We start from the raw sequence: 18,609 nt of genomic DNA, 5'->3' as shown, positions 1-18,609 counted from the left end.
TAAAGATCTTCGTAGAATATGTGGGAGCCAATATGAGCATCCAGGTTCCGCTATTGGTTATCGACCGGAGATGTGTCTCGGTCATGTCTACATAGTTCTCGAACCCGTAGGGTCCGCACGCTTAAAGTTTGGTGACGATCGGTATTATGAGCTTTTGTGTTTTGATGTACTGAAGGTAGTTCGGAGTCCCGGATATGATCACGAACATGACGAGGAGTCTCGAAATGGTTGAGACGTAAAGATCGATATATTGGATGACTATGTTCGGACACCGGAAGAGTTTCGGGAGGTTTCAGACATTTACCGGAGTACCGGGGGGTTACCGGAACCCCCCAGGGAGTATATTGGGCCTTAGTGGGAGAAGAGGAAGGGCGGCCAGGGCAGCCGCGCGCCCCCTCCCCCTCTAGTCCGAATTGGACAAGGAGGGGGGCGGCGCCCCCCTTTTTCCTTCTCCTCCTCTCTCCCTTCCTTCCCTTCTCCTACTCCAACAAGGAAAGGAGGAGTCCTACTCCCGGTGGGAGTAGGACTCCCCCCTTGGCACGCCCTCCTTGGCCGGCCGCCTCTCCCCCCTTGCTCCTTTATATACGGGGGCAGGGGGCACCTCTAGACACACAAGTTGATCTGTTGATCTTTCCCAGCCGTGTGCGGTGCCCCCCTCCACCATATTCCACCTCGGTCATATCGTAGCGGTGCTTAGGCGAAGCCCTGCGTCGGTAGCAACATCATCACCGTCATCACGCCGTCGTGCTGACGGAACTCTCCCGTGAAGCTCTACTGGATCGGAGTTCGCGGGACGTCATCAAGTTGAACGTGTGCTGAACTCGGAGGTGTCGTACGTTCGGTACTCGGATCGGTCGAATCGTGAAGACGTACGACTACATAAACCGCGTTGTGCTAACGCTTCCGCTTTTGGTCTACGAGGGTACGTGGAGAACACTCTCCCCTCTCGTTGTTATGCATCACCATGATCTTGCGTGTGCGTAGGAATTTTTTTGAAATTACTACGTTCCCCAACATATTTATACCCCCAAGAAAATGGAGCCATTTCCCGCAGTTGTTGACCTGCCCGGATGATCTGGACGCATACCTGGATGATCCGGGCAATTCCCGATGTCCGGGAAGGTCAATATACAATGTGGTGAAGTAGATACCCGGATGTCTGGGGACATAGCTGGATGATCCGGGCAATTCCAGGATGATCCGGTTGGGTAGCCGGATGATCCGGCCAGTGGAATAAGTTACTGTGATGAATTTTACGAATAACCCGGATGATCTGGGCTGGAACCCAGATGATCCGGGCAAAGCCCGGATGATATGGGAGAGGACCCGGATGATCCGGCCAAACCAAACTGCTGCAGCCCTGAAACTGAAACAGGCACAACTTTTACATCCGGACTCCGATTTTGATGATCTTGGCCTCGTTTTGAAGCTATGGAAAAACCCCATCTCCTCACATAGAGAACCACCCAAGAATAACCAAAATGGAGGATGTAAAATATGCAAAGGTTTTATCATATATTTGGGTAACCTATTTGGCTTTGGATTTTCTTTGATCTTGGGCTCGTTTTGAGCAAATATATCATGAACCCCTTTGTTCCCCTCTTAATAGTGTGGGATCCCTATAACTCAAGAATCATAAAGGAGCTACACTACATAGCTATAGAGAAGCCATACTTTAGTGTATGTTCCTTTGGTGGTCATCACTCCACAACACTAACGTCGAAGGAACTAATACCTTTGACTCGAGCCTTTCACTTGAGCTTGAGTTGATGTTTCTTCTTGGCTCAAGTTGAATGGCAAGACATTGGTGAAGTCTTCAAGTAGCTCCCCCATACACAATGTGGGAAGCTTTGCTTTGTATTTATCTTCACTCTTCCATCATGTGATCATCCACAAGCTTCAAGCATGTAATCCTTCAGGATAGTTATCTTGAACTTGCCCTTGTTAACCATGATCATCAACACTTGATGTCATCCTATCGTTGAGACTTGAAATCTCTCTCTCGATGCGAGCCCATGAGAATCACCTAACCCTCAAAAACATAGACAACAGATAGTATAGGTTAGTACACAAAGCGCAATTTGACAAATTCTTACCATATCACAAGATCTCATGTGGCACATGATTTGTGCTTGTGTGTTGACCATCTTTGAGTTCAATCTTCGATCTTCATCTTGATCAACATTTATCTTTGCTCCATGATTAATCTTGATGCACAACTATATGTATATGGCATTCATTCTAAATCCATTCAATATCCTTCTTGCATCACCCATGGAACAAACCTTCCTATATAACTTGATGTCATTGTTTCTTCATAGGAATTGTCATTCATTATCAGGTCTCAATGCATATATTTATGTTGATGGATTTCATCCACCAATTCATCCAATATTCTTCATGCATTGCAAATGGAACTTTCCTTCAAATGTATATCTCAATGCAAACATTAGTCCATTAGGATTGTCATTTAATTACCAAAACCACACATGGGGACTACATGTACTTTCAATCTCCCCCATTTTGGTAATTGATGACAATCTCAACAAGAGGGTTTATATAATGAGTTTTTAAACAAGCATGCAATTTATCCGAGGATAAATTGTATACTTGGGATGGTTCTACTATCATCAAGACACTACACAAGCATTTGATGATAGTACACCCATAGTATATAGAGCAAACTCCCCCACAATATATGCATGTGTGGATGAACTTTGAATGTCATTGCATATATTGGTTGGCATAAACTAGGACAAGATTTCTCTATATACAATACTCATCCATGCAATAACAATATATAACAAGGGTAGATATGCATGAGTGACAACAAGAACTACCAAAGATATTTATCTTAAACCCTTTAAACTTCTCCCCCATTGGCAACAAATGCCAAAATGATGAACAATTAAAGGAGCTCAGAATCTATAGAATGCAATCAGATACGAAGATATGAATTTTTTCATTTATAAAAATTTTCTAAGTGGCCAATAATAATCATGATATGTATCCACAAAGAAACTCGTATACACAAAAGAAAGGTTGCAATTGATAACAACATGATATCCACAAGTGAATCCACTATTATACAACTTGAGCCTAGTCATAATAGCAAGGCACATGGCACAAAGCACATGGCACAAATTGATCTCATTTGCATAACACAAAGTGAAGCAAGCAATCGAAAGATCCGACGAGCCAAAAGGATAAAAGAATATTACGATTTGGGTAAAGGAGTGTTCTAAGGAAAATAGAGAAGCTCCCCATGATTTGTGCACTATTTAGAATTTTTGTATTTGGATACAAGTGCACAAAATAGGATCATCACTCCCCCAAAATTAATAGGAACACAAAACACTTGCAAGCAAGCATAGATAAGAAAAGAAGCCTAGCATTTGCAACAAACATATGGTTGAGCAACATGTAAATGAGGAAACCTAAGAATAGGCACAACCAAAATGATGTGTGTGAGTCATGTCAAAGCACTTGAGAAGACTAGTATAAGGATGAGAATTAAGCATCAACATAGTCTTGAGTAAATGAGATATAAGGGGCAAGACATGTCCTTCCCGCACATACGAAGTTAAGAAGGTCACACACACATCAAGCAAATGGGTTCACAAGCTCACTAATAGCAAATTAAAAATCAAAGGTTGTGACAACCCATGATGAAGATAGGAAATAATAGGCTTGTCAAGACAAGCACGATGATAACAATCTTCCCTAGACATGAGTGCACTAAGATGCAAAGAGGTAAGACACACACTCATACAACATATGCTTCCACAGAGCCACCAAAGATATAAAAAGAGAATGAAACGGTGGACATGAAAGAATAGGGATATCAACTAGAGATGTAACTTCTCTCACGCGTATAAGATTCTAGGTAGATGACAATCATGATGATATATATCATGATGATATATAGCTACAAAAGGAAAGAATAAGATATCCAAACGGGAGACATAAAATATACCAATGAGATCTTTGCTTGAAAGTATAGCACATGGCTTAATATAATCTTATCATATATTAATGAACTCCAAACACACAACCATCAAAGACATAACAACTAGCAACAAGATATCATTGTTGGGATGCTTTGAGAAAGGAAATAAATATGTCAAGAACGAGTCAAGAAATTCATGCCATGGTGCAACCTACACAAGGTTGAATGCAAGAAATGTATGCATGAAGTAGATACTTGTTACCGAGATAGCATTGGAATGATGTAGTAGGTAATGGTTCAAGCTTGGCTCTAATTTCCTCATAGTGCCACCACCTTCATGAATAAGCCAAGCACCCAATGCTTCTCAAATGTACCTAAAACAATTTAAGTACAATATGGTCCCCAAACTTATTGGGTCTGAAGTAGTTAGCATAACTACAAAACATAGGGTAAAATCACTTAAATATGTGCATATCGATATGAATTTGAATTTCATGCACATCTTAGCTATTAAGAATTTGATGGATTTACCATATATATATTGGATCAAATAAAGCAAACAAGGCATGCGAATTTACACATAGTAAATACACATGCACAAGCCTACCAAAATCCAGGGAGATACAAATTGGACAAATGAACACATAACCGTTAATACTTCCAATAACATCACTAGTCATTCATGTTGTCCAAAATGACTCAAAGTGACAAATCAACATATGATAGCACACAAAGTTCAACATATGAACCAAGTAAAACCAATGTGAGCATATAAGATATGCATTACACACATACTCATGGGAATATCTCACTCAAGTAGATATAGGACACTATAAACAATGAGATAACAAACTACCATAACTCCATACAAACCAATAAGATGAACTCGAACACAATGGTGTTTCGAGTTGTCATTCGGTGTAGAAACCAAATAAGTACATGATCATCTATACTAACACAAGCATAACATGAGAGTTTAGAAATAAACAGAATGCTTGGATAGCATATTATTAACATTCTAATTAGATATATCATCATGCAAAGCAACAATTGGAATGGCTTTATTCAAATGATTTTCCAAATACGATTTTTAAGATAACCATGGGCAAAACCGTACAAGAATACCATACTCAAACAAAGCATTGCATGCCACAGAGATATAAGATAATCTCAAATATAAATTCTAAGTGGCAAACTGGCAAACCTCTATTGTTAATGTTCACACGAGAAGTGATATGCACAAAGTATATCACTGCCCCATAATGTGATAATCCATGTATTATCCACAAGAGGCAAATGAAACCCAACTAAGGATAATTAATGGATGAGGATTTGAGTTTCAAATGAACTTTACATACCACATAATAACTAGATAATATTGCACTAACAATACTAGGTGGTATCCTAAATATATACACATTTAAGGTTTGTGATATGCGTAAAACATAGCACTCCCCCATAATGTGATGATCCATTAATATCTCAAAAGAGCCAAGGAAGATTCAACTAATGAAGCAATAAAGACTCGAAACCACACACACAACTATATGTTGTGCATAGCAACCTACACATGCTAGATAACACGAATCAAGCATATTAGGAGGCACAACATATACAAACACATGCTAGGAACAAAACCTAAACATGCATGGGGTTAGTAACTTTCAATGTAGACAATATAAATACAAGTTACCGCCACGAGAAGCATTGGAATGACAAATATGATGATAATTCACTTGACTTTGTTTGAACCATAATGAATGGTGAGAATCATTTTTCTTCATGAACTAGCCAAGTCTCCAATGCCCTCCACACACCTATTGATCAAGTTTGAGTTTGATGGTCCCCAACCAAGTTGGGTCCTAAGAAGTTAGTAACAATAGGTTTGGCAACCCAAATGGTCTTATCCACTTCCAAACTACTTTGGGCACCCACAAACTTGGCAGACACATTGCCAACAATATCCTTCCTTAGCGAATAATGATTATTGACTATAGGAGGCTTAAATATGTTACCATTGGGGCATGATGAAGCTATGTGTCCCTTTTGACGACAAACATAGCAACATTTACTCCCCTTTCTCTTCTTCATTTTCTCAACTTGGGGAGCAATAACATGTTTCATCATGGATAGTGGTCGTTCTTCAACTTGAGATTGAGCTTGAGGCTGCTTCCCATGTAACTTTTCATTATAAGCCCTTTTCTTCAATGGACAAGATCTCATATGATGTCCAATCTTTTTGCACTGGAAGCAAGTAATGTTGGTCAAATTCTTGTATTACCCTTGTCCCTTCTTCTTGTTCTTGTACTTCGTCTTGTTGGAGTGAAAATTATGTCCAATATCATACTTTTCCATGTCTTTCTTCAAACTAGTGACTTGGGCCTTGAGCTCATCAATTTCCTCTACATGGTTAGTCTCAACACTAGAACAAGAGGACTAGTGGAAGTAGAAACTTCATGGTTAGAGCAACAAGACAAGGTGAGCAATTCATCATGAGTGGATATAATATGAGAGGTGGATGAATTGCAAGGATTAGTACATGGCAATAAAGCATTTAGAGTAGATGTGCTAATGTTCACATGAGACTCACAAGATTTTACCTCGGTGACCATAGTCTCGTGAGCTAACTTTAGCTTACTATGAGAGATTAAAAGATCCTCATGAGTGTCCGAGAGCTTTTCATGACTTTCTTTCAATTTCCCATAATTGCTTGTTACCAAAGCAAGTTGAGCACATAGCTCAGCATTCTCCTTCAAAATTGATGCTTCACATGAAATCGAGTTAGTAGCACAAACATCATTGTCAATATGAGAGGAGCAAGTAGCACTTAGTGACTTCTCATGAGTTGATTGAAGCTCCTGATGCGACTTAGAGAGTTTTATGAGCTCTCCCTTGACACTATTGCGTTCAAGGAGAAGGAGCTCAAAATCCTCTTTAAGCTTACAATGAGTAACTTTAATCTCTTCTTTTGAAGACCTCAAGTCACTAAGCATTTCATGAGCCTTAGCAAGTTCATGTTCAAGTTGTTCACTTTTAGCTTGCTCGTTAAGAAATAAATCATTACGTTTTTCAAAGCAAGCAAGAACATCTTGGAACTTTTTATAAGTGTTATTTTTAGCTCTATGAAGCGTTTTCCCAATCTCATAGAGATTTTGAGTCAAGTCATCATCATCCTCATTACAACTATCATCGCTATCGCTAAGAGAAGATGATACCTCATGATTACCTTTTGCCATGAGGCACAAGTGAACAAAGGAGGTTGATGATGATTCTTTTGGAGAAGAGGGTTCTTCTTCAATTAAGCGTGCCTCATATTTCTTGATTTCCTCTACACTGTTAGTCATAGAACAACTAGAGGAAACCAAAACATTTCTATCATGGCAACACGGGAGATCAAGCATATCATCACAGATATTTGTTGAGGAATTCTTATCGCATATGCATGGACTATCAACACAATAATTTGTACTATTTGTGGTGCTAGATATGCTCAAGTCCAGATAATATACATCACTAGCATCTACACAAGGAAGATCATCACTAATGAGCTTAACACCATCATCAAAAGATATTTCTTCACTCACCAAGTCATTACCTTGTGGCATGCCACATGTTGGTGAAGTGGAAGATATTGAAGTGTGCAAGTAATCGGAGGTGGAAGCAATAGAGAGCTCTTCTTGATTTGAAAATGTGGAGAACTCCTCCATCAACTCCCCAAACAGAATATTATCTTCATCAAGTTTGGACCCACCATATATATCTTCAAGTTTGGTCCAAGTCTCATGAGCCGACTTGCAAGTCGTGACTGCCTTAAACACTTCAAAGGTTAAAGTTCGATGAATGATAAGAGAAGTATCACAATCAAGATACATATCCTCAATAGATGGAGAAAGTCCATCCTTTGCAATAGAAATTCCTACAAGAACAATTCGCAAAGCATTTGGACCCATGGACTGAAAGTGACAAAGCATGTGAATTCTCCATAGGTGATAATTTGTGCCATCCAAATAAAAAGTGTTGTTGTGCACTAAATCATTAGTCGACATCGATACTCTCCAGGCGGTGAAGCCTAATAAGGAGAGACCTTGCTCTGATACCAATTGAAAGGACCATGATGTCGCCTAGAGGGGGTGAATAGGCGTTTTAAAAACTTTTACGGATTTGGCTATATCCTAATGCGGAAATAAACTAAGCGGATACTTTTCAAGCACAAATCAGAAATATATTAGGCTCACTAAGTGCACTACAACTTAGGATAAACAAGATGAGAACAGCGAGGATATGAGTAAGCACAAGTAAGTTACACAAACTTACTCAATGTATATCACGAGATATGGAAATGAATAATACACACAACCACAAGTAAGCAATACAAGCTTACACAAACTGTATCACAATATATGGAATTGAATGATACAACCAAACTCAAGTAAGCACTACAAGCTTACACAAGTTATGTCACAAGATATGGAAATGGATGTTACAAGCTAGCAATTCACACTGAGCACAATATAGAACAATAGTAGGAAGTATGAATTGTGGACTATAAAGTGTTGGCCCAAATAATCTCTACGATATGGTAACCAACACAATATAACGAGGATGACGAGGATACTACCAAGCACAAGTAAGTTACACAAACTTACTTGAGCAATATCACAAAATATGAGAGTGAATGACACAAGTTAGCAATTCACACTAATCACAAGATATATCAATGGTAGCAAGTATGAATTGTGAATATAAAGTGTAGGCCTAAATAATCTCTTCAAGGGAATAGCCAACACAATACAATCAGAACAACAAGATATAGTGAATGCAAGGTGAAGAGACTAAATTAAACCACAAGTAAGGAGTTAGGGTTAGGGATAACCAAAGTCACGGAGACGAGGACGTATCCCGATGTTCACTTCCTTGGAGGGAAGCTAGTCACCGCTGGAGGGATGGGTGTTAGCACGAAGGCACACCAACACCACGAAGGCTCACCCTATTCTCCTTGAGATATCACCACGAAGGCGATTCCCAACCACTAGTGGTAGACCTTGAGGCGGCCTCCAAACCTTCACAAACTTTCCGAGGGACAAATCACAAGTTGATTCCTCACCGGAGCACTCCTACCGCCTAGGAGTCTCCAACCTCCAAGAGTAACAAGATCAAGTGGGGAATGCTGAAGACTTGCTCAAATCACGAATTGCTTTGGTCACAAGAGGGAGAGGGAGAGAATCTATCTTTTGATTGGAACAACTCTCAAGAACACTCACTAATCTCTCCGAGATCTAAGATTTGGTGTAGGAGAAGTGAGAGGGAGCCACTTGTGTTCTTGGGGCGATTTTGGATGGAGTGGTCAACCCTCTCCTGGAGTGGGAGAGGGATATTTATACCCCCAAGAAAATAGAGCCATTTCCCGCAGTTGTTGACCTGCCCGGATGATCTGGACGCATACCCGGATGATCCGGGCAATGCCCAGATGTCCGGGAAGGTCAACATACAATGTGCTGAAGTGGATACCCGGATGTCCGGGGACATAGCCGGATGATCCGGGCAATTCCCGGATGATCCGGGTGGGTAGCCGGATGATCCGGCTAGCGGAATAAGTTAGTGTGGTGAATTTTACGAATAACCCGGATGATCCAGGCAAAGCCCGGATGACATGGGAGAGGACCCGGATGATCCGGCCAAACCAAACTGCTGCAGCGCTGAAACTGAAACATGCACAACTTTTACATCCGGACTCCGATTTTGATGATCTTGAGCTTGTTTTGAAGCTATGGAAAAAACCCAGCTCCACACATAGAGAACCACCCAAGAATAAACAAAATGGAGGATGCAAAATATGCAAAGGTTTTATCATATATTTGGGTAACCTATTTGGCTTTGGATTTTCTTTGGTATATAGGATAGGAGTGGAATTGTGTAGAGAAGATGTTGACTTGAGCAAATCTATCACGAACCCCTTTGATCCCCTCTTAATAGTGCGGGATCCCTATAACTCAAGAATCATAAAATAGCTACACTACATAGCTATCGAGAAACCATTCTTCAGTGTATGTGTTCCTTCGGTGGTCATCACTCCACAACACTAACGTTGAAGGAACTAATACCTTTGACTCGAGACTTTCACTTGAGCTTGAGTTGATGTTTCTTCTTGGCTCAAGTTGAATGGCAAGATATTGGTGAAGTCTTCAAGTAGCTCCCCATACACAATGTGGGAAGCTTTGCTTTGTATTTATCTTCACTCTTCCATCATGTGATCATCCACAAGCTTCAAGCATGTAATCCTTCAGGATAGTTATCTTGAACTTTCCCTTGTTAACCATGATCATCAACACTTGATGTCATCCTCTCATAGACACTTGAAATCTCTCTCTCGATGCGAGCCCATGAGAATCACCTAACCCTCAAAACATAGACAACACATAGTATGGGTTAGTACACAAAGCGCAATTTGACAAATTCTTACCATATCACAAGATCTCATGTGGAACATGATTTGTGCTTGTGTGTTGACCATCTTTGAGTTCAATCTTCGATCTTCATCTTGGTCAACATTTATCTTTGCTCCATGATTAATCTTGATGCACAACTATATGTATATGGCATTCATTCCGAATCCATTCAATATACTTCTTGCATCACCCATGGAACAAACCTTCCTATATAACTTGATGTCATTGTTTCTTCATAGGAATTGTCATTCATTATCAAGTCTCGGTGCATATATTTATGTTGATGGATTTCATCCACCAATTCATCCAATATTCTTCATGCATTGCAAATGGAAGTTTCCTTCAGATGTATATCTCAATGCAAACATTAGTCCATTAGGATTGTCATTTAATTACCAAAACAACACATGGGGACTACATGTACTTTCACTTGGCCCGTTAAGCCCATATCACCTACCGGGGGTGTCCGGAACCCCTTCCGGTGACCCGATGGCTACCCGGTGCATCCCAAAACCCTTCTGGTGTCTGAATACCATCGTCCTATATATCAATCTTGACCTCTCTACCATTTCGAGACTCCTCGTCATGTCCGTGATCTCATCCGGGACTCCGAACAACATTCGGTCACCAAATCATATAACTAATATAACACTATATCGTCAACGAACGTTAAGAATGCGGATCCTACGGGTTTGAGAACTATGTAGACATGAACGAGACACCTCTTCGGTCAATAACCAATAGCGGAACCTGGATGCCCATATTTGCTCCTACATATTCTACGAAGATCTTTATCGGTCGAACGGTTATGACAACATACGTAATTCCCTTTGTCCATCGGTATGTTACTTGCCCGAGATTCGATCGTCAGTATCTTCATACCTAGTTCAATCTCGTTACCGGCAAGTCACTTTACTCGTTCCGTAATACATCACATCGTGACTAACTCCTTAGTCATTTGCTTGCAAGCTTATGATGTGTATTACCAAGAGGGCCCAGAGATACCTCTCCGACACTCGGAGTGACAAATCCTAATCTCGATCTATGTCAACTCAACAAACATCTTCAGAGATACCTGTAGAGCATATTTATGATCACCCAGTTATGTTGTGATGTTTGATAGAACACAAGGTATTCCTCTGGTATCCGGGAGTTGCATAATCTCATAGTCGAAGGAATATATATTTGACATGAAGAAAGCAATAGCAATAAAACTGAACGATCATTATGCTAAGCTAACAGATCTTGTCCATCACATCATTCTCCTAATGATGTGATCCCGTTATCAAATGACAACACATGTCCATGGTTAGGAAACCTTAACCATCTTTGATCAACGAGCTAGTCTAGTAGAGGCTTACTAGGGACACGGTGTTTGTTTATGTATTCACACATGTATTTAAGTTTCCGATCAATACAATTCTAGCATGAATAATAAACCTTTATCATGAATAAGGAAATATAAAATAACAACTTTATTATTTCCTCTAGGGCATATTTCCTTCATCTATGAGCAGTGGTAGTATTGCAGAGTGCCGATCTGCCATGTCTCGTAGTGGTAGATAGTGGTGATTGATTGCTAGAACGGTAATCGGATTTTATGATGTTCATTTTTATTATCTTGACATGTGCAATTTTATTATAGGTACTTTGGCATTTTTAGTAATTACACCATGGCATTTTTATTAACTAGACCATGGCGATTTCAATTTTGTGTGGCATGGCATTTATATTCTTTAGAGCATGTCAATTTTATTATTTAGACTATGGTAAATTTTTTGAGCTACCATGGAAATTTTAGTAATTAGACCATGACATTTTTATTTAAGTAGACCATGCATACTTAATTTAGATAGCATGCCATTTTTATTTCTTTAGAGCATGGCATTTTCAGTAAACAGACAATGGCATTTTTATTAAGTAGAACGTGGCAGTTTTATTTTATGTAGCATGACATTTTTTGTTCTTTAGAGTATGGCCATTTTATTAATTAGTAATGCCCAATTTTTCTTTGTCTTATAACTTTTTTATTTCTATGATGTATGGTGATTTTAGAATTGTTTTAGTTTACCATTTTTTGGAACTGTCACGTGGCATTTTTGTATTGGTCCACGGCAAAAATAAAGAACAAATATCCATGGCAAATGTTCCATATGGTTCATGGCAACTTTTAAAGATTTTTTGTGTTTGTACACATGGCATTTTTTCCCGAAAATAGTTTCCAATGACAAGTTGTAAATAGTTATCCCTATGGATATTTTTAGGAATGTTTTGAAAATATCCCATGGCAAATTGTAGATTTTTTTTTCCAAGCACCATGATTGCAAAATTCATCCTTGTGATAAGTAAAACTTTTTCCAACAAGTTGCCATGTGATCATTTATGAATTTTTCCAACAATTTGCCTTTGTGGTGGCATTTTCTGTTCTCTGTTTGTTATATTTACATCCATGCAACCACAGGTTTTGGTTCGCCTTAGCGACTGCTTTTCATCATGGAAGGGGAGGGGGTCGCTAGGAGGGTTTCTCTCAACGAACGATTCAGTTCGCTCGATAGCTCCTCCTGGTGCGAACATATCGTTCGCTAGGACCACCTCCCATGTCATCCGTCAGCCATATAGAATTTCCGTTGCTATTATATTGCAGGGGATTCGGTCAAAGTACTGCCCAAGTGATAGCCATTATATTAGTATCCTCCGTTTCTAAATATAAGTTTTTTTAGAGATTTTAATGTGGACTACATACAGATATATATAGACATATTCTACAATGTAGATTCACTTATTTTGCTTCATACATAGTCCATATTGAAATCTCTAAAATGACTTATATCTAGAAACGGAGGGAGTACATAATATCGACTACATTGCCGGAATCAAAAATTGTTGCAATGAATTTGGTTTTGGAGCAAGTACCGATGTAGACAAATGAGGATTCAGGAAGCTAAAAAGAGCACTCAGGAAACGGTAGCCTCAGGACGGATCAAACCGAGTCGATCGAGCACCAAAAGATTCACACGATCCCATCGTAACGTTGTTGTGCAGTGCTAAGCCGCTAGCAAGATCCATCCATCGATGAGTGTGGCTGTACAGATTAGAGAACTCATCAGTCGCTGCTGCCCGACCGAGTCGCTGCTACTCCCTCCGTTCCAAAATAAATGACTCAACTTTGTACTAACTTTAATACAAAACTAGTACAAAGTCGGGTCATCTATTTTGAAACAGAGGGAGTACCTACTTGTCCTTTTCTTTTCTTTGGGCATCGATCACTTCGTAGTTGTCAAGCTCGATCGGGAGTTTTGGCTAGCTAGAGGATCGGGTCACCGCGCCGGCCGGCCGGCCGGCCTTCCGAAAGCGGCGGCCTGGCCGGCACCGGTCGACGTCGCGCGATCCATTCGGTTGGCTGCATGCATGCATCCGGCCAATTGAGCTTCCCGCGCAAATTACATGTGTGTGGATGCAAACGGGACCGAAGCCAAAACGGACCACCCCTTCCCTTGTAGGGAAAGTCGGCCTCCGGTTGTGCACTCGGTGCGTCGCCTGATCTGATCTGGAGGAGTAAATTGCACAGAAGTACCACAATTGAGGCATTGGAAGTAGATTGATATCAAATTTGGTAATTTTTACATGTTAGTACCAAGTCTGGGGCTAGACGTTACAAAAAGGTCTAAATCGCGTATAAACGCGTATTGACAGTGTATCTGACCGGCAGGGCCCGCCTGTCAGCTGCTGACGTGGCATTTTTTTTACAGAAACCCCCCGCACCTCCTTCTGCTAGCCCTGGCCCTAGCCTTCACCCTCCCGCCCGCCGCGCCGCAGCCGGCGCCGGGGTCGGCGGCGGAGCCGCAGGAGGACGACGCGCGGTGCCTCAAGGGCGTCAAGGCCGACCTCAGGGACCCCGAGGGCCGCCTCACCTCCTGGACCAGCAACACCTCGGCGGGCGCCGTCTGCGACTTCTCCGGCATCTCCTGCTGGAACCCGCAGGAGTCGCGCATCCTCGCCGTCTCCCTCTCCGGCTTCGGCCTCCAGGGCAAAATCCCCCCCGCGCTCCAGTACTGCCGCTCCGCCAACATGCTCGACCTCTCCTCCAACGCGCTCGAGGGCCAGATACCCCCCGCGCTCTGCGACTGGATCCCCTTCGTCGTCAACCTCGACCTCTCCGGCAACCGCCTCACCGGCCCGCTCCCCTCCGAGCTCGCCAACTGCCGCTTCCTCAACTCGCTCAAGCTCAGCGACAACGCCTTCTCCGGCCAGATCCCCGCCTCCCTCGCGCGCCTCGACCGCCTCAAGGCGCTCGACCTCTCCGGGAACCGCCTCGAGGGCCAGATCCCGTCCCAGCTCGGCTCTGCCTTCTCCAAGGACTCCTTCTCCGGGAACTCGGGCCTCTGCGGCCACCCCGTGTCCTCGCGCTACGGCAGCGGCCTTGGGGGCACCGGCCTCGGCATCGTTATGCTGCCGGGGTCTTCGGCGCCGCCGCTTCGCTGCTCCTCGCCTTCTTCTTCTGGCGATGCACCGGGAAGGGCAAGGCTGGCCGCCGCCGCCAGGGCCGCGGAGGAAGCGAGTCGGAGGTCACTGCGACTTATCCAGATCGGGCGCCGCCGCGCGTGAGGACGAAGGAGGTGCGGGGGGTTTCTGCAAAAAAAAAATGCCACGTCAGCAGCTGACAGGCGGGCCCTGCCGGTCAGATACACTGTCAATACGCGTTTATACGCGATTTAGACCTTTTTGTAACGTCTAGCCCCAGACTTGGTACTGACGTGTAAAAATTACCAAACTTGATACCAATCTGTTTCCAATGCCACAATTATGATACTTGTGTGCAATTTACTCGATCTGGAGTCTAGACGCGAAGGAAGACGGACGAGCGCCTCAGCATTCCTATCCTATCGCGCATTCCAGAAAGATTGCGCCCTTCACCCAAATCCCCTGACCATTGTTGAGGTGTCAATCGCAAACGGGACTGTCTAAGAATTACAGGATGCATGCAATCAGCTGTCACCAGTCGATGGTGTGTGTGACGTGGCAGCTTCTCAAAATTTCATGTGTGGGCTCTGAATCGGCAGGCTGATCAAGCTGGAGAATCGTTCTAACGTGTTACTGACTGTCAGTCACGAATACTTACAGACCATACTACTACTTATGACAAGCTGTGTCACTGCATACAAAATAACATGCCGGCGTGCAACGCCAAAGTGGCATCTCGTATCGGCCACGCCGATGCCCACCATGTTCGCATCGGGAAACGCTTGGACAAGCTGCGTGTGCGACGCACACCGAAAGCTACGCAAATTTGTTTGTTCACGCGCGTCGTAGCGTGCTCACCGCTCAAGATAGTAACCCGCCTCTGTCAATATAAGACCTGCCTGACGCGCCGTGATCACACAAACTCACACTGCCGGTCATGGAGCAAGCTACTTACTACCTGTGCCTCCTCCTGGCTCTACTCCTCCCGCTCCTGCTCCTCAAGCTGAGCAGGAAGCGTGGCGGCGCCGTGCGCCTGCCGCCCGGCCCGTGGCGGCTGCCGGTCATCGGCAGCCTGCACCACCTCGCCAGCAGCCCGCTCGCGCACCGCGTCATGGCCGACCTCGCGCGCCGGCTGGACGCGCCGCTCATGTACCTCAAGCTCGGGGAGGTCTCCGTCGTCGTCGCCTCGTCCCCGGAGGCCGCGCGCGAGGTCATGAAGACGTACGACGTCGCCCTGGCGAGCCGGCCGTGGAACCCGACCATCAAGATCATGATGTCCGACGGGCAAGGGCTCGTCTTCGGCCGCTACGGCGCCCTCTGGCGGCAGCTCCGGAAGATATGCATCCTGGAGCTGCTCAGCGCGCGCCGCGTGCAGTCGTTCCGCCAGATCCGGGAGGACGAGGTCGGCCGCCTCGTGGCCGCCATCGCGGCCGCGCCGCCCGGCCAGCTCGTGAACGTCAGCGAGCGGATCGCCGTGCTCATCACCGACTCCGCCGTGCGCACCATGATCGGGGACAGGTTTCAGAGGAGGGAGGAGTTCTTGCAGGTCCTCGAGGAGGGGGTCAAGCTCGTCACCGGGTTCAGCCTCGGCGACCTGTTCCCGTCGTCGTGGCTCGCCAACTTCATAAGCGGCACGGCGCGGATGGCCGAGGAGGTTCACCGGAAGAGCTTCGAGCTCATGGAGTATGCCATCAAGCAACACGAGGACAAGAGGGCCGTGGGGGATGGAGAGGACCTGGTGGACGTGCTCTTGAGGATACAGAAAGAAGGCGGCCTCGAGGTGCCTCTCACCATGGGAATCATCAAAGCAAGTATCCTGGTGAGTGTAACAGCTCCCCAGCTAGCTTCAGTTCCTATACTTTAGGTTTAACCTGCGAGAAGCAACAAGATCATATCTTTTAGTTTCCACGTGACTTCGAACTCAAGATTTACTATTCCGCGATTCCCTTCGTTGAAAACTTAGGATGGCGATTCGATGACTTGCTGGCATGTGGTTTTAGTTCTAGGGACCACATGTCACTAAGACAACGGGTGAAAATCATCGAGTTTTCAATTCGTAATTCCTATACTTATCCTAAATTGCACACATTGGTATTATCTTTGTAGGACCTCTTTAGTGCCGGGAGTGAGACGTCCGCAACGACACTCCAATGGGCCATGTCGGAGCTCATGAGATACCCAAACGTCATGCAGAAAGCACAGGCCGAAGTACGCGATTGCCTCGGAGAAAAGCACATGGTGACTGAGGATGACTTGGCTGACCTAAAATACCTCAGACTCGTCATCAAGGAGACATTGAGGCTGCATCCACCAGCCCCGCTGCTTATTCCACGGGAGGCTATGGAGTCCTGCAAAATCCTAGGGTACGACGTGCCAAAGGGCACGACCGTGCTTGTGAATGCGTGGGCGATCGGTAGGGACCCTAAGCACTGGGACAACCCCGAGGAATTTAAGCCACAGAGGTTCGAGTCTGGCATCATCGACTTCAAAGGCACGGACTTCGAGTACATACCGTTTGGGGCGGGGAGAAGGATGTGTCCTGGTATGACATTTGCACAGGCCAGCATGGAGATTGTTCTCGCCGCACTTCTCTACCACTTCGACTGGGAGCTCCCGTCGGGGCTGAAGCCAGGTGAGGTCGACATGGTGGAGGACATGGGCATCACCGTCCGGAGGAAGAACGACTTGTACCTGCACGCCATCGTCCGTGTGTCGCCTGTTTGATTTGCACTTCAATAGTTTGTGGTCATAAATTCTCATATACCAATCCTTTGTCGAATGTCGAGACTTATGATGTAATGTTAATTACATCATCAGAAATACCACAACAATTTTTTTTGCGGTTGACCATTGCAAGTTTACTGTCAAATTATATATATATATGAGCAATTGCATTTGAATCACAAACCCCGGTACCATGGCGCCGAACAAAGTGTTAATTATGTCGAATCATACTCTTTATTTGCAAAGAAACTTCTATCAAAATTGCAGCCACCTTGAAAGCTTTCATTTGATCCATTGTATTTCAATTGGCATAAATGTCGCACTTCACACACAAAAACACGGTTATAAATTATGCAACCTATGATCCATATTAAATGTGACATAAATGACGAGACCGTCACCGATAGCAAGGAAGAGTAAAACATGGAAGGCCACCGCCGCTTGGGTCCCAAGAAGGCCACCACCACCGTCTTGCCGGCCCTCACAGCCGGTGAGCTTGCCCGCTTCGCAGAGGCGGATGCTATTCTTTCCTTCCTCCTGAAGTTTCACATCCCGGGGCTCATGGACGGCTGACGAGCTTGCTGCCGGACCATGTCGTGGGAAACAGTTGTCGCTGCAGTCAACAATCATTTAGACTAGGTTAGAATAACTTAGACCGTCTCCGCGGATATATGTAAAAAAATGTAATGTCTTTGCTATGGTTTAGATGAAAATCATTTAAGTTTGAATGAAAGTCGTCCCGTTTGTTTAAACTTGCAACAAATTTGTTTGTTTTAGTTAAATTCCGTTTGAAATGCAGCTAGCTTTGAATAAGCGACTCTGGTATCAGTGTCCGAACACCGGCCTGGACCGGTCTACAGACAGATATGGTGTCCGTTTGAAGGGTCTGCGTTGGACCGATGCAGTTGTATACTCCCTCCATTCACAAATATAACATTTTTTTAAATATTTTATGATGAACTACATACGGAATGAATGAAAGAATTAACTCCCCCCAAAACGAGAAAGAATTAACACACTAAAGCGTGT

General features: G+C 43.8%; 2 protein-coding genes across 2 annotated transcripts in view; both read left to right on the top strand.

Annotated features, from left to right (window-relative positions):
* The window catches only part of LOC123142520 (inactive LRR receptor-like serine/threonine-protein kinase BIR2), a 50,633-nt gene extending 35,633 nt beyond the window's left edge, over positions 1–15,000 (top strand). Inside the window, exon 2 of the mRNA XM_044561401.1 lies at positions 14,105–15,000. Within this exon, the coding sequence (XP_044417336.1) occupies positions 14,105–15,000 (896 nt within the window). The remainder of the gene's footprint in view (positions 1–14,104) is intronic.
* A 790-nt stretch (positions 15,001–15,790) lies between these two features.
* On the top strand, positions 15,791–17,704 carry LOC123141319 (desmethyl-deoxy-podophyllotoxin synthase). Its single transcript, XM_044560496.1, has 2 exons — positions 15,791–16,675; positions 16,963–17,704. Exons 1-2 carry the CDS (start codon positions 15,794–15,796, stop codon positions 17,578–17,580), a joined length of 1,500 nt encoding a protein of 499 aa, XP_044416431.1. The 5' UTR covers positions 15,791–15,793; the 3' UTR covers positions 17,581–17,704.
* Positions 17,705–18,609: the final 905 nt, after the last annotated feature.

This window comes from Triticum aestivum, chromosome 6D (genome assembly GCF_018294505.1).
Source record: "Triticum aestivum cultivar Chinese Spring chromosome 6D, IWGSC CS RefSeq v2.1, whole genome shotgun sequence".
NCBI classification, from domain to species: Eukaryota; Viridiplantae; Streptophyta; class Magnoliopsida; order Poales; family Poaceae; genus Triticum; species Triticum aestivum.
Note: the sequence above shows the minus strand (reverse complement) of the source record. Positions and strands in the feature narration are given on the sequence as shown.

What these genes read in the sequence shown, in the direction of transcription:
- LOC123141319 (XM_044560496.1), top strand. Translation starts at nt 15,794, where the DNA reads ATGGAGCAAGCTACTTACTACCTGTGCCTCCTCCTGGCTCTACTCCTC. An exon ending in TCATCAAAGCAAGTATCCTG is followed by an intron (nt 16,676 to 16,962) that starts GTGAGTGTAACA and finishes TTATCTTTGTAG; the next exon opens with GACCTCTTTAGTGCCGGGAG.